We start from the raw sequence: 16,477 nt of genomic DNA, 5'->3' as shown, positions 1-16,477 counted from the left end.
TGCAGGCGTGCTACACCCTGCATCAAACCAAGCGACCAGTCATGTGCCTCTTCCCTTTTCCGAGCCAAACAACGCCTCCGGACACATCACTTTTCAACACACTATACCGTAAGGTTGCAATCCAGCATTCTATTGTGTGTGGTGTTGATGCCAAGTGTTGTTTTAGTTTAGAGGATTTAGGATAGGCTGTGATAATCTCTGACATAATTATTTTAATTTCTGCTGTTTTCATATTGCCACATTTATTTTTCCATCTATTATTGAATTGTGTTTTCATATTATTTTGATAATTGATTAGTATTACTTCAATAAACATTATTAAGCTTTGATCACGTCCTAGCATGATCACATGATCTTAAGGTCACTTGATTGAGTCAAGACCTCCTCCTTCAGACTGAGATTGATAAATTAGACTATTGATAAAGGTTGTCTGTTTCCCTGTACAGAACAGGGTGGTGCCCTATGTGATAACCACAGTATAATCATAAATTATACCTAGTCATAGTCATATTTCCATAGTTCTAACTCTTAGACTGCTACACAGTAGTTGAGTCTACTGAAGATAGTTGAGTCTACTGAAGATAAATGCATGGACAAGTTTTTCCAGATCCTGCTGAGACATAAATCATTTAATCCTCAATATATTCTCCAGGTGATAGTAGGCTGACTTTGTAATTGTCTTAATGTCTGTTGAAATTCATGTCATGACTACACCAATATTTCTGGCTTCATTTGTGGTTTTTAGCATTACTGATTGGAGCTGAGCACTGACTTTAAATCGTTCTTCTTTGGCTCCAAAGACAATTACTTCAGTTTTATTTTTGTTTAGTTGAAGACATTTCTGGCACATCCAATCATTGATTTATTCAATGCACTCATTCAGTGCTTGTATGGGATTATAGTCGCCTGGTGATATGGTGATATAAATGTGTGTGTCGTAGCTATGGTAACGCATTTTGTTGTTTTCCCTAATTTGACCTAGTGGAAGCATGTAAATATTCTCCTTTCTTATGCACTCTAGCCTCACTCATAAAGCTGAAGTTGGGAGGGGTTGACTTGATAAGAACAGCTGCACTGTTACCTTGGTCTAACCAAGTTTCAGTTAAATTCATGAAATCAAGATTGTGCTTGATAGTAATTGATTACAGTGTCTTTCCTGCTAGAGACCTCACAGTTAATGAAGCTAAATTTGTGTGCTAAAGGTATTATCTGCCCAGTTTTTGTGATAGTTTGTGACTGACCAGGAATGGATGCTAAATTTGATAAATTTGCAGAACCAGTTGAGTGTTTCCTGTTACTTAGTAGATTCACCATTCTTTTTCTATTACCAATCAAGACAGGAATTGAGGAAGATACCAGCACATTGGGCCCTGGCTTGTCCTGGAAAGAGTCATGAGTGCCATTAGCCTTGTAGCTTGGACCCAGTACATATCAGTTAGAGCTCGCTGTATTTTGTAAACAAGTAACTGGATGTGCTGTGCCTTTATCAGGCTGGGAAGACAGAGAGTGGTTCTGATGCCGTCGTGGAGGGGGGATAGGGGCCTGGCACAGGGACTGTGACAATTGTGCGGGTGAAGGGGCCTGGCGACGCCGATGGGAATTGACGGGAGAGGAAATGGGAGTATGGCGAGGGATAAGTTTGGTCCCGGCAGTGATCAGCTCTTTCATCTGGTCAGTGAACTCCAAGAGGGGGGAGGAGGGAGAAAGGGTGGCTGGAGACAAGGGTGAGTTGGATGGGGTCTGGGGGGTGAGGGAGGTGGATCCTAACAGGTGGGTGCCAGTGAGAGGGGGAGAGTTAGAGACTCCCCCTCTTGTGGGGGGGTGGAGTGGGTGAATCCTCATAGGCGATTGTCGGTGAGGGCCATACTTCATGTCTTCCTCCTGTCTTGGTGCCTCTTGTCTCTTGTCCTTGGCAGAGGGAACAGATGGATGACGCAGGAAGTAGAACAGGAAGGTACATGCAGTTGAAAGCCATTTGTTCATTGCCAACAGTCTGCTGGATCTCTCATCCCCTCTTGTGACTGGTGGTAGAGGACCACTGATAAACACCTCAGCCTTCAGAGAACTGACTGTGTTCAATAGATCAATAAAGTCTTGTTTAAGAACTTCAGACTGCTGTTTCACAGCATCATTTGTCCCTACGTGCACTATGATGTTTTTCACAGTTGGATGTGCAGCCCTGATATGCAAGATTCTTTCTGTCATGTCAGAGGCCACATCCTTGTGAAAGCAGAGTATTTTGGTGTTTTTACTGCACATAATTTTTACATAATATGTTTTGTATATATTTATATATTAATATATTTTACAGTTAAGTCACCCACAATCAGAGTTTGAGGCCCAGTCATTAGCTTTCCCTGTAGCCTTATAAGATGATAGTATATGAACAGTGGTGGAAGATGGTAGTATATGAACCTATGCAGTGTTAGAAGATGGAAGTATATGAGCCTATGCAGTGGTAGAAATGGAAATCATTTACTGGGGGGACTCTATGGGTCTGAGATCCCAACCCTGTTAGAGAGGTCCAATAAGCAACAACTAAATGTTATTATTTAAGTGCATTTTAAAGCTGATTTAATGTTTTAATTATTGCCCTACACATGATAACTATCAATTAATCAACAAAGATGATTAACTAACTACTATTAGGTGACATTAATTTAAGTAGTTGCCGAAGCCTGATCAAATCAAAATGAGTCATGGTCTGTGAATCCAACTAGTCATGGCCAGACCAGAAACAACCCCATACCCATGGTCCGCTGACAGTAGATCAGAAAAATCACTAAAATGTTAAAATGTAAATGCTACATGTATGTGTATGTGCATGTTTATGTAATAGCTCCCACCATTGGGTGGGAGCGTTTACTGTGAACGCTCTGAGATTGGACCAGCTGGGTAGATTTAACGCTCTGAGATTGCCACCGTCGTGGTACCGTTTATCCATGGTTGTGGTTGTTTGGTTTACTCGAGCGAGCTAGTGAAAAGTTATCCTGGATATGTTGAACTAGCTTCATAGTACAGGGCCCAGGGGCCTGTTCCAGAAAACGGGTTCAATAAAGTCTGGGTCTAAGGGTGTATTCACACAGACACTAGTTAGTTTGCACCAAACGAGCTTTGGGCCCGAGAGCGCTTCGTTTAGGCCTGTGTGAACACAGCAATCGCACTCAGGTGCGCACCAAAACAGCCGCACCGAAACCCTCCAGAAGGGGTGGTCTCAGAGCTGCTTCAACCGAATTCTTGTGCGCACCAGTTATGGTGTGAAAGCACACAACCTCGGACCGACACAACTACGTTATAAACCATTATAAATGCGTTCTTCCCGGGAGTTTTTCATGACGCTCTTGCACCCGCCCCCAGAAAGATATTGACCAATGACAGCACTGAGCCTTTTCATGTGACTTGTGGTGCTGCATTTGGACCAGAGTAAAGAAAGTGCTTTGTGAAAGCGAATCGCCGTAGCTGAGAAATGAAACAATGTATCACTTTCGCTTTTCGTGTGCATCATTGATGCGCACTAACATATGTGAATACGCCCTAACCCTGAGGTTTGAATTGATAAATCCTGAGTCTGGGTTTGACTTGCCCTGCTTTCTCGACTTTGACTTAACTGTCTTCCTGGAACGGAAAACCCAGACTTTCCCTTATTTGAGGCTTAGCGAACTCAGGATTTGCACTAAAACCGCTTTCTGGAATACCCCCCTGGTGTCTAGTTCATGGACTATCTTCTCTATCTATCTTCTCTATTTTATTTTTGGGGGGAGGGTTACACTAATAACATATTAAACTGAGACAGCTATCAAATAGACATTAAAAACACACCTAACCCATGATTCTCATGATGAACATGATAGGAAAAACAAAACAAAAAAACAATTTGTTTAAAATGTTTGATCCACTGAACACAAAACTAGAGAGAGAACGACGGAGAGAGACAGGGAGAGAGAGAAAGAGAGAGGGAAAAAGAGAAAGGGAGAGAGAGGGAGAGTGGTTGAGAGAGGGAATGAGAGAAGGAGACAGACAGGGAGAGAGAAAGAGAGAGAGATGGGAAGAGAAGGAGATGTGTCTAATGAGGTGGCCAGTGGAAAGAGTTGGTCTGACTTCTCAAACTTAGATATCCGCGACGTTGTTTGTTTGTCCTGCATACCTGTGGTTCTGCTGACAGTAGTTGGTCAGACACTGCAGGACCGCCTGGGGAGCAACCAGTACTGTATAGACACTGAGATGTGCTGACAGGTTGTGTGTGTGTGTGTGTGTGTGTGTGTGTGTGTGTGTGTGTGTGTGTGTGTGTGTGCATGCGTGTGCGTGTGTGTGTGCATGTGTGTTTTAAGGGTCTGAATGACAGCTGGAAAGAAGGATGGACTGAATGATTGACAGAGGAAGAATACAATGTATTTAATTAATTTGTGTCAGTGAGAGAGACAGACCGAGAAAGATTTTGATGCTGTTCATTGAGACATCCACACATTTAAACCAGGGGGAGTAGACGGAGAAGAGAGAGAGAGAGAGAGAGAGAGAGCGAGAGAGAGAGAAAGGGAGGGAGGGAGGGATGGAGGGAGAGATGGATTAATGGCAGATGCAGAGTCAGGGATGTGTGGAGAGGTCCCTGGCAGTCTGCCTACCGGTTCATTACTGAGAAAGAGAACAGGGATATTTAATGAAGACCTTTGCCACCGGCAGAACCATGAGAGGTGGGCTGTTAACCAGAGGAGAGAGACAGAGAGAAAGAGAGAGAGATGGGTGTGGTAGAGAGAGAGAGAGAGAGAGAGAAAGAGAGAGAGAGATGGGTGGGGTAGAGAGAGAGAGAAAGAGAGAGAGAGATGGGTGGGGTAGAGAGAGAGAGAGAAAGAGATAGATGGATGGGGGAGAGGGATGGCGGGAGAGTGAGAGTCAGAGAGAGAGAGATGGAGATGGAGAGAGTGAGAGAGAAGCTTTGGCACTATAAGCCACTTCAGAGATAATGGAGAGGGTAGCATGACAGCAAGGGTAGTGGGAGGACATACATTATACCCAGTTAACCATTGGCTGACCTGGCTGTCACTCCAGCTGACTGACATGTCTATCCTCTAATCAAGGAGTGACTTGATCGGACATGACAAACCCCAAGGCATTTTTCCAAGATGGCAGAGGTGGAACACACCGGACCGTCTAAGACTGGAAGACGGAGGATGCCGCAGAGCAGTGACCAGGAGAGCCTGGATGTCAGGAGCAGGACTGTGTAATGGATTTTAACTGATCTAGTCAAAAAGGATTTACCAAGATTCGCTCAAAAGGTTAAGTCTGGTTTATTGAGAAAACAATACGAGCGCAAGGACTTCCTGGACAACGCAACAAGAGTGGTTCATCCAAAGAAGTGAATTCAAAGCTTGTCATGCACAGTCTTATATTCAAGCAAAACACAGGTACGGCGCTTTGAGGATGTGATTGGCTAACTCATTGCACGTCATATGAAATGGCAGGCGTGGCCGAGTATACAGCCATGTGACATGAGAAAAGGCGGCAATTTCTTGGAGACAAAGGGACAAAGGATGGTTATTCTGGAGTAGACATTTCTAGGTGTGGGGACCTCCTGGAGGCCATCCCGTCTATGTGAACGGTTGAGGGAGGTGGAGAATTACAAAAGGAGAGAGAGAACAAAGGTTTAAGGTGTTTGGAATAGAAAGGTATTGAGGCCAGATGTAAAAGTAAATAATCTCTTCTTGTCCACTAGGTGGCGCAGAGTAAAAAGGAACTTTATTGTGAAATATTTAACAAAAATTAGATTATTTTCTTTCCACATGCAAATCACGCACCAAAACTCCCTTGTTTCAGAAATTTGACAGGAAACAAGGTAAAAAAGATGACATGATTACTAGTCTAAAAGTGGACAACCATTCACCAAAAACCTTGATTTAAAGTTTGACAGAAACAAGGTAAAAAGATGACATGGTTACCAGTGTAAAAAGGGCAAAAAACCTCTTGGTCAATTTAGAGGAAAACGCTTAAAGGAAAATGCTCGTTTTTGACAACCTGGACCTTATTTACGACATATTATAAGAAGTTTGACTCACCGAGATCACTTTTGTGTTGTTCGGAGGCCTGTAGAAGAAATTAAAAATCCAGCGCGAGCCAGTATATCCATGTAATGGCGGCGGACGGGGCAACGGGAATGCAGTTTCTCAAAATCCATTTTCGGCCGCTAAACGGTTGTTTTCATCAATCAGATTGGATGAATCGACAGTTGAGATTCCTCAACGCGAGGCATTGTTTCGGTTTTCAAATACGAGGTCTTTAGCCTCTGTAATATGATCTTTACACGCCTCTCCCCACTTGCTCCAGCACGCATGCGCACAGGCCAGCGCGCAGACTGGCTATTCTCCGGCTCACATTCTCTGCGCTACAATCGGATTGTTGCTGACGAATGACGACGACAATATTCTCGGCACCAACAACGATCGTAGCGCAGAGAATGTGAGCCGGAGAATAGCCAGTCTGCGCGCTGGCCTGTGCGCATGCGTGCTGGAGCAAGTGGGGAGAGGCGTGTAAAGATCATATTACAGAGGCTAAAGACCTCGTATTTGAAAACCGAAACAATGCCTCGCGTTGAGGAATCTCAACTGTCGATTCATCCAATCTGATTGATGAAAACAACCGTTTAGCGGCCGAAAATGGATTTTGAGAAACTGCATTCCCGTTGCCCCGTCCGCCGCCATTACATGGATATACTGGCTCGCGCTGGATTTTTAATTTCTTCTACAGGCCTCCGAACAACACAAAAGTGATCTCGGTGAGTCAAACGTCTTATAATATGTCGTAAATAAGGTCCAGGTTGTCAAAAACGAGCATTTTCCTTTAAGTCTTTCGGACCTCCCATCCAGGGCGCAGTCCCGGGCTAGACCCCGTTCCGTCCGAGGCTCCAAGCCAGGCTCCCCTGGAATGAGAGCTCAGCCTTCTGCTTCCCGGTGTCTTCTTTTCAAAGCCCACCGATCAAAGAAGCACTACTCGCCTTCTAACGCATTCGCTTTTGGCTTGTAGTGGCCTGACTGTACATTGAGCCGAGCGCGGCGGCCATCTCGTGGTCTTACTGCCATCTGCGACCCGACCGGCCGGTGAACCAGTCGATAGCAATCCCGGACACCGTAGTGATTGTTAGTCACCCAGCTCAGAACCGACGGTCTGATCCTAATTCCACTTGTGCTATGGATATTAGAACTTTGACCGTTTTCACCAGCCTTGCCTATTCACAGAGGTCGTCTCTTACGCCCCTCTGCTTAGGTGTGGACTGTCGTCCACGTACCACACAGTGCCAACCCCTTAACGGCGACACAGTGCTGACTAGACGGTACCAGAGCAGTATGTTAATTCATACTTCATCAGACACGGGGGCCTTCAGTCACCTCCCCAGCACTATATTTCGATTTAGCGTGCCCTTTTGGGACGTTGCGGTTCCGCCCCCGTCTGTTATGGGCTAGGTCCAGGGGTGCCCAATCCCCCTCCCTAACCCAAAGAAATAACTCTTCAAACTCATTTATCAACTCATGTTTCAACCATTGTAACTCTTCTAAACAAATATGATATTTTTTCAAGATAATTTCAAAGTTCATTCACTCCTGTTGTGAACAATCAAATGTAATTTTCTCCTCTGGATCATAGCTTCCATGTTTGCGTCTCTGAATGTCCAATGTAGGTTCCAGTGTGTGCGTGTTTATGTGGTGCAGTCATTGCTGTTGAGCTTGTTCACGTTGTCATAACAACGACCACGAGAAAGAGGTGACCGGCAAGGTCAATCTCCGATTGCTCATCTGAGGAGAGGACAGTGTGGCGGTGACCGGCAAGGTCACTCTCCGATTGCTCATCAGAGGAGAGGACAGTGTGGCGGCCCACTGCTTTGCCCTTGAGATCTCTGGTTCGGCTGCATGGACCGTCCTCTCAGCTACTTTTGACAGCTATTCCACACAGGCCTGAATGCCATGGTCCTGATTGTTCCATCTTTGACGGCCTCTTCTTCTCAGGCTGCTCATCTGCTCCTTGGTTTGGGACGCAATGGCTCTCATGGACCCACGAAGTTCTCTCAGCTACTCTGGCAGCTGTCTGCGTGGTGAGTTGAATCTGGTACGGCCCCAGGTCGCGGATCAGGACCCAATGGCCTGGTTGAAGATGATAAGAAGAAGCCCTCTCTGGTGTCCGGAATGGTCGCCTTCCCTTAGTGGGGACTTCATACGGGGCAGGTCGGCAATGTCTGAGAGACATGGGAGGAGAGACTGGTCTGGTCTGGTCTCCCTGTTCCCCTCTTTGGTCAGGAAGCCCCTCTTTGGTCAGGAACGGTTATCAGCAGTCTGTTGAAGATACTCAGAAACATTGTTAAGTGCAAGTCACATTCTATCATCTCCTCTTCCTGGCAGGTGTCAGTCTATGTAGTTTGTCAGTGGGGACCTAGCTTTTGTCCATTTACCGAATCGGACAGTAGCAGGGATCTAGGCTCTGCAGTAGCCTACAGTGACATCAGGGGCAGTGTAAGAATTTCTTTAACACGTCCAGTCCCCAGTCGTGATCATGGCAATTGGATTTTGCTCTTAGAATTTCTCTCGCGATTTTATGAAATAAAAATAAAATAAAAACATTCTCGTCTCAACAAAATAACACCCCCTAAGGGTGAAAACGAAAATTCCCTGAAGTCAGGATAAAACAGAGATGGGGGAAAAAATGCATCACTCAAATAAAATAACACTAAAATGAACTCGCTTCATTTACAATTAACAAAATATCAATTATCTAACAGAGTATTTGGCACGCTTCGGAAAAAATGGTCTCTTCCCTATGTCATACTTATCTGTCGTTCACGGTGAGTCGGTGACATGGCGTTGGCCCTGTATCCCACGAACCACAGGTGTCGCCCATCTGTAGGGAAGCAGGCCGGTAACCTCCATCTCCACCTCCGGTCCTGTGCCCGTCTCCTGGTTCGGCATTCACCCATCACTCCCGGAACGACAGTTGTCTGTAAAAACACTCAGAAAAACACTCAGACCCGATGAATGTGCCTCAAACTATAAACATGAGATATTTAACATAAACATTAAAAATATATAATTGGGTTAGGAGATGCTGTATTCAGATTAAGACACTGGCAAACATTATCTATCCTCCCACTATCATGTACAACCTTACGTCCTCAGCTACATCTGTCTTGTCCTGTTTATTTACCTTAAATGGGTCTATATTGGCTAGTTAAAATCTACCTTGTGGGTTGTTCAAGGGAACTCCAGCAGGTGGCGCTGAAACCCAAGTCTGAGAATTCTCCATTTCTTTTATCTTGCGGTAACTGTGACACCGTTCAAACCAGTGGCCATACTGACCACAATGGTAACATGAATTGTCTCTGTCTTCGCTTCGAATATATCTTTTTCCTCGCCTAACCCTACCAGAACGCTTCCTATTGTCTCTCTGTCGGCACTCTGGCTGTTGTTGGTTCCACCCCTCCCCGCCTCCATTTTGAAAAATGGGCGCAGGCGGAAAAACAGAGTTGGGAGGCGGGGCGGCAGCTACAACAGCGGGTGAAACAGTCATAGTCTGGGAAGGATGTGTGAGTTCTGAGTGCCGAGTCGGCGTGATAGAGTTCAAAACAGAATGACTAGGAGGGGGAAGGGACTTTGAATATTAATCTCTCTTAACTTCCTCAGCTACGCTTCTTTCTGACTTGAAAAAAACACTCATGTGCGACTATTTCCCAATTCCTGAAGGAATTCCAATCTATCGCATTTCCAGGCTCCTTTCCTAATCTAGTCATTTCAAACGCCTGTAACTGAGCTCTAACAGTCGCTAACTCGAGAATCGAGAGTGTACCGGACAGGGGAGAATATCTCGCCCATAGCGAAAACTGCATACAAGCATCATCCCAAAACCTTTGCGCAACAATCTTAGCTCGGCCAGACAGCGAACTAGTATTGGTATTCATAATTAACACAATACCCTACACCCTATAATTCAAAACTAACGATGAAAAGAAAAGTATAGTTTAAACACCCAAGGCGGGAAATAAACAAAGGAATACAATTTCGAAAGAAACAAAGACACATTAAACCACTACATAACTCACCCAACAACTGGTCCTTTGTTGTCCCTCTGGCTCGGGCGGGATCACCGGGAGAGCGGAGTAGTTGTTGTTGTTGTTGTTTCCTTTGTCTCCCAGACAACCAGCTACCGGAAACCTAGCAGTTACGATTTATGCCAGTCGAAACAGTGTCGGAAATGTAAACAATACTTACCTGGATAATAGGCGCACTTAACAAACAATACAAGGCAAGAGCCGTAGCTCAAACAGTAAACAACAAAACGAACAACTCCGTGTAGGGACACGGAACACAAAGGACGAACAAAGGCCCTACGTTAAAACAAGCAAAAAAAAACATATGCCTGCCCGGCTGAACCACCAGCCTCTTGGTTGGAAGCTAAAACTCGTTTAGGCTACACCAACCACCCGGGATAAAGGGGAAAACGTTTCTCCAAGAAACGTGGATCGGACACTACCAAATCAATCCCAGTAGCTACCTTCGTTGAGAAAACATACAACGGTTTACGGTTTGAATTACACCCGCGACCGGCCAAAGGGAAAGCCCGTTCTGTGCCAACCTTGGCGCATTGACTCAACACCAACTGTTCTAAACTGCAGCCGATAAACAATCTAAACTGTACATCAATTGCAGGGGAACAAATGAGTCACAAGACCAAAATCACACTTCTACTGAAAAGTAAAACCCCTAGTAACGAAACCAGGACGAAGTCAAAGAACAATACAATATCATTATTTTTTGTTGAGTTACAACTACTAAGATCGATACCACCTACTCCCCCCCCCCCCGGGGAGTTTGTTTCCAACAATACGCCAGCCCAACCACACAATCCGAAACGAAAACAAGGCAAATACAACTCAAAACCATGAGAGGGTTAGTTCGTTCAAACGTATCTGTGAGTTCAGGAAGCCAGTAAAAGAACTGGGGAAATAATCTCAGCGTGCGCTCTGGCGCAAGAGAGAAAATTGATTTTCCAAAAACCCACGTATGGGCCTGTCTGTCTGCCGACCAGTTCATCCACTGGAATCCCGAAGCAACACACAGGCAGTCCTCCCTGTCATCCGCGTCGCCAATTGTAATGGATTTTAACTGATCTAGTCAAAAAGGATTTACCAAGATTCGCTCAAAAGGTTAAGTCTGGTTTATTGAGAAAACAATACGAGCGCAAGGACTTCCTGGACAACGCAACAAGAGTGGTTCATCCAAAGAAGTGAATTCAAAGCTTGTCATGCACAGTCTTATATTCAAGCAAAACACAGGTACGGCGCTTTGAGGATGTGATTGGCTAACTCATTGCACGTCATATGAAATGGCAGGCGTGGCCGAGTATACAGACATGTGACATGAGAAAAGGCGGCAATTTCTTGGAGACAAAGGGACAAAGGATGGTTATTCTGGAGTAGACATTTCTAGGTGTGGGGACCTCCTGGAGGCCATCCCGTCTATGTGAACGGTTGAGGGAGGTGGAGAACTACAAAAGGAGAGAGAGAACAAAGGTTTAAGGTGTTTGGAATAGAAAGGTCTTGAGGCCAGATGTAAATTCTATGACAACTGGCCCGTTATCCAAGCGTCGGGAGGCGTGACAAGCACCGTCTGGTGAAGGCAACTAAATAGTCCTCCATTCCGCGTTGGTGCCCTTCATACAGAGCGGTGAGGCAGGGTGAAGGCGTGACATTCCCGCGGCTGTGCAAAACGGCCTAATGTGAAACACACATGTACACACACGCACACGTACACACACACACAAATACAAACACACCACAGGGGTTCTGTCACTCTGTTTCATTGTCAATTACAGAGCTTTGATTCAGTGATGAGTCATCGTGCCTGCTGGTATAGTTACACAAACGCACGCACAGGTGATTTGACGCATACCCAGCTGTTCAGCCGAGTCATATCCCTCCATTTCTGTGTGATTGTACAATATATTCTTCTCTCTGTGCGATTATGTCTCTCTGCGCGCTGCAGCGATTGCTACAGCACATCCGGACCGGCCCAACAGCAACAGCCCTGTCATTGTTCTCTGACTCACACACAATCTCTCTCTCTCTCTCGCTCTCTCTCTCTCTCTCGACATAAACAGAGCATACTGTCCAGACACATGCTTGCTACCCAGCCTGTCTGAATGGCTCTTCTTTGCTCTCTTCTTCTTCTTCGTGTGGGTTGGATGTAACTGTCCTCTCCCGCCCAGGTTCGGGGCCCGAGGAGCTATCCTTTTACCACCCCGAGCCTGGGTGAGGGATCACCCGGGCTATATATCCAGGCACACCTCCAGGAGCCATGTCACTGTGTCGTCATCCACAGCCATCAGGCCACGCATTCCGTTGGGTGTCTGATTTATCGGACAGTCCTGGATGACGTGATCTGCGGTTTGTCCCTCGGCGCCACACTCGCACGCTGAGTGTGCTCTCTGACTCACGCATGTCCCCACACCCATCATGGTAATTCCAGCTCTAGTCATCTTGTGAAATGTACTCAGAGGCCAGAGGAAATAACATGATGAAGAGTGACAGAACAAATTAAAATGCATTCAGCTAAAATGTTTCAGTTTGACGAGCTGATCAGTGAGCGTCCAAACAGAGGTATAAAGTGGGAAGCTCAGAGAAAAATGGAAACAGATATAATATCTGTTGACACAGAGAGAGAGGGAGAGGGGGAATGCACTGTCAAAAGACAGAAAAAAGTATTGTGGATGCTTAAAAAAATAAAAGAGAGAGAGTGAGAGTGGGGTTAAGCCTGGAGATCATGTGGTGCAGTGGGTCCAGCTATTCCAACACCTCACGGAATAACCCATCTGTGTCCAGGGAAGGACATAATAGATTGTCTGCCCAATAGATCTGGGGGTGTAGGGGTGCTGTGAAGCTGCAGTATTGGTCGACACACACACTCACACAAACACACATTCTCTCCCTCACACACACACACACACAAACACACACACACAATATCTCCCTCTCTCACACACACATGCACCCACACACACACACTGTCAAACCCCAGGTGGGGAGGTTTGGTTGGAGCACAGTAAAACACAGTCCAGTCTAAAAGCTCTTATGAAAAAATAAGGCAAACTGAAAAATTCTGGGGACCCCGTGTCGAAACGTCAGGGGCGAGGCTTCGGCTCCTGTAGGCGAGAGGAAAAGACTTTAGTATCCCTCAAAACAAAAACAGGTTAAGCAGCATGGTGCGCTCCCGCATACTCACTGAGTCCATAGACTACAGAGCGTTTCCCCATCTGGGCCTTTTGTGGTGTGGTGGCTCATTAGACAACTGGGTGCAGCTGTTCTTCTCGCCACGCTGCCTTGATTGCACGATCAGTTGCAGCTGGGGGGTAGGGTTGCTTTGGCAACGAGGAATGGCCAGTAAACCCCATTGATCACCTGTCCCCGCTGTCCATGGTGCTGGTGATGTCGGAGTGGTTGTGTTGCAGCGGCTCTGTGTGTGTAATGTATGTGTGTGTGTGTGTGTGTGTGTGTGTGCATTCACATGTGTGTGTCTGTATGTATTTAGATATTTGCTTCTGAATGTGTGTTTACTTCTTCCTCAGCTGTGTGTGTGTATGTATGTGTATGTTTGAATGTGTCTGTGTGTGTGTGTGTGTGTGTGTGTGTGCGCCAGCTCTGCCAGCTCTAGCAGGTGGGCAGCTTCTCAGTCTCACGGTGCCGCACGCTGCTTGTAAACCCACTCCCTGAGTGCTGGCGGCTGATTGGCTCAGCAGCGGCAGTGGCTGGCGACGAACGCAGCCTGGAGCGTTTGTGCTGTTTTTAAGAGGACGGGGCCAGATCAGCCGCCATCAGAGAGAGAGAGAGAGATGAGGAGATAAAGAGAGAAGCGAGGGAGGAAGAGAAAGAGAGAGATTGAGATAAAGAGAGACACGAGGGAGGAAGAGAAAGAGAGAGATGAGGAGATAAAGAGAGACGCGAGGGAGGAAGAGAAAGAGAGATGAGGAGATAAAGAGAGAAGCGAGGGAGGAAGAGAAAGAGAGAGATGAGGAAATGAAGAGAAGCGAGGGAGGAAGAGAAAGAGAGAGATGAGGAGATAAAGAGAGAAGCAAGGGAGGAAGAGAAAGAGAGATGAGGAGATAAAGAGAGAAGCGAGGGAGGAAGAGAAAGAGAGAGATGAGGAGATAGAGGGAGAAGCGAGGGAGGAAGAGAAAGAGAGAGATGAGGAAATGAAGAGAAGCGAGGGAGGAAGAGAAAGAGAGAGATGAGGATATACAGAGAGAAGCGAGGGAGGAAGAGAAAGAGAGAGATGAGGAGATACAGAGAGAAGCAAGGGAGGAAGAGAAAGAGAGAGATGAGGAGATACAGAGAGAAGCAAGGGAGGAAGAGAAAGAGAGAGATGAGGAGATAAAGAGAGAAGCGAGGGAGGAAGAGAAAGAGAGAGATGAGGAGATACAGAGAGAAGCGAGGGAGGAAGAGAAAGAGAGAAATGAGGAGATACAGAGAGAAGCGAGGGAGGAAGATAGCGCGAGGGCCGTCGCAGGAGAGCATTGTCATAAAAGAGACAGAGTGAATGGAGAGAATTAAAAGAGAGGCAGAGGGAGAGAGATAATCAGAAAAGGCTTTCGTTGTTGTTAACATCTCTTCTCTACCAGCCCCAGGAAGTGCTGCCTACCAGTGTGTCTGTGGTGTGCCAGTCAGGAGTTCAGAGTGTGTCATCATCATCATCATCAGCAGCATCAGCATCATCATCAGACATCACCCCCACTTTCCATGTATGGGTGTGTGTCCATCCTGGCTTCCCAGTGTGTTATCCTTGACTCTGGCCGTACGTGGTTCGAGAGGATCAGCATCATGGTGATCCTGCTCAACTGTGTGACCCTGGGGATGTACCAGCCCTGCGAGAACATTGACTGCACCTCCGACCGCTGCCAGATACTGCAGGTCAGTCTGTGTGTGTATGTGTGTGTGTGTGTTTGTGTGTGTGCGTGTGTGTGTGTGTGTGTGTGTGTGCGTGTTTGTGAAGGGTTGCATACTCATCAATGCTAACTTTGCCACTGTCGCCTTGGGAGTTGGCTTACACTCTCAGTCTATACAAACACATTTGAATCCCCTGTCAGTCTCTCTCTCTCTGTCTCTCCCCCTCTTTGTTTGTCTCTCTCTCTCTGTCTCTCTCTCTGACTCTCCCTCCCCCTTTTTCCTTTCTCTCCCCGTTGGCCTCTCCCCTCCATCCTCCCTCCCTCCTTCTCTCTATCTCCCTCACTCTCTCCCTCCCGCACTCCTCTTTATAACCAGTGTGTGGGTCAGTGTAGTGGTCTATCCTCCAGGGCTAGCTGTGGGTCAGTGTAGTGGTCTATCCTCCAGGGCTAGCTGTGGGTCAGTGCAGTGGTCTATCCTCCAGGGCTAGCTGTGGGTCAGTGTAGTGGTCTATCCTCCAGGGCTAGCTGTGGGTCAGTGCAGTGGTCTATCCTCCAGGGCTAGCTGTGGGTCAGTGTAGTGGTCTATCCTCCAGGGCTAGCTGTGGGTCAGTGTAGTGGTCTATCCTCCAGGGCTAGCTGTGGGTCAGTGTAGTGGTCTATCCTTCAGGGCTAGCTGTGGGTCAGTGTGGTGGTCTATCCTCCAGGGCTAGCTGTGGGTCAGTGTAGTGGTCTATCCTTCAGGGCTAGCTGTGGGTCAGTGTGGTGGTCTATCCTCCAGGGCTAGCTGTGGGTCAGTGTAGTGGTCTATCCTCCAGGGCTAGCTGTGGGTCAGTGCAGTGGTCTATCCTCCAGGGCTAGCTGTGGGTCAGTGTAGTGGTCTATCCTCCAGGCCCTAGCTGTGGGTCAGTGTAGTGGTCTATCCTCCAGGGCTAGCTGTGGGTCAGTGTAGTGGTCTATCCTTCAGGGCTAGCTGTGGGTCAGTGTAGTGGTCTATCCTTCAGGGCTAGCTGTGGGTCAGTGTGGTGGTCTATCCTCCAGGGCTAGCTGTGGGTCAGTGTAGTGGTCTATCCTCCAGGGCTAGCTGTGGGTCAGTGCAGTGGTCTATCCTCCAGGGCTAGCTGTGGGTCAGTGGTGGTCTATCCTCCAGGGCTAGCTGTGGGTCAGTGGTGGTCTATCCTCCAGGGCTAGCTGTGGGTCAGTGTTGTGGACGGATTCAGCTGGCAGAGACCAGACTGGACCTCAGCAGAGTTTCTTCCTCTGAGCATCCTCAGCTAGCCCTCACTAAAAACTTAATTTCTATCTCACACACACACACACACACACAGACATACACATATGCACACACGTACGTACACACGCACTCATGCATGCATGCACACACACACACACACACACACACACACACACACACACACACACACACACACACATAAACATAGACACATACACACATGGACATGCACACACACACACACACACACACACACACAGACATACACATATGCACACGCGCACGCACACACGCACTCATGCATGCATGCACGCACACATGCACAGATACAGGCTCTTTCTG

General features: G+C 46.9%; 1 protein-coding gene across 1 annotated transcript in view; it reads left to right on the top strand.

The window, feature by feature from the left end:
- Nucleotides 1–16,477, top strand: part of LOC311309679 (voltage-dependent T-type calcium channel subunit alpha-1I-like) — a gene marked incomplete at both ends in the record, with an annotated part of 221,941 nt that overhangs the window by 44,993 nt on the left and 160,471 nt on the right. Inside the window, one exon of the mRNA XM_084439007.1 lies at nucleotides 14,792–14,929. Within this exon, the coding sequence (XP_084295133.1) occupies nucleotides 14,792–14,929 (138 nt within the window). The remainder of the gene's footprint in view (nucleotides 1–14,791; nucleotides 14,930–16,477) is intronic.

Source organism: Borostomias antarcticus (assembly GCF_949987555.1).
Source record: "Borostomias antarcticus genome assembly, chromosome: 5".
Taxonomy (NCBI): domain Eukaryota; kingdom Metazoa; phylum Chordata; class Actinopteri; order Stomiiformes; family Stomiidae; genus Borostomias; species Borostomias antarcticus.
Note: the sequence above shows the minus strand (reverse complement) of the source record. Positions and strands in the feature narration are given on the sequence as shown.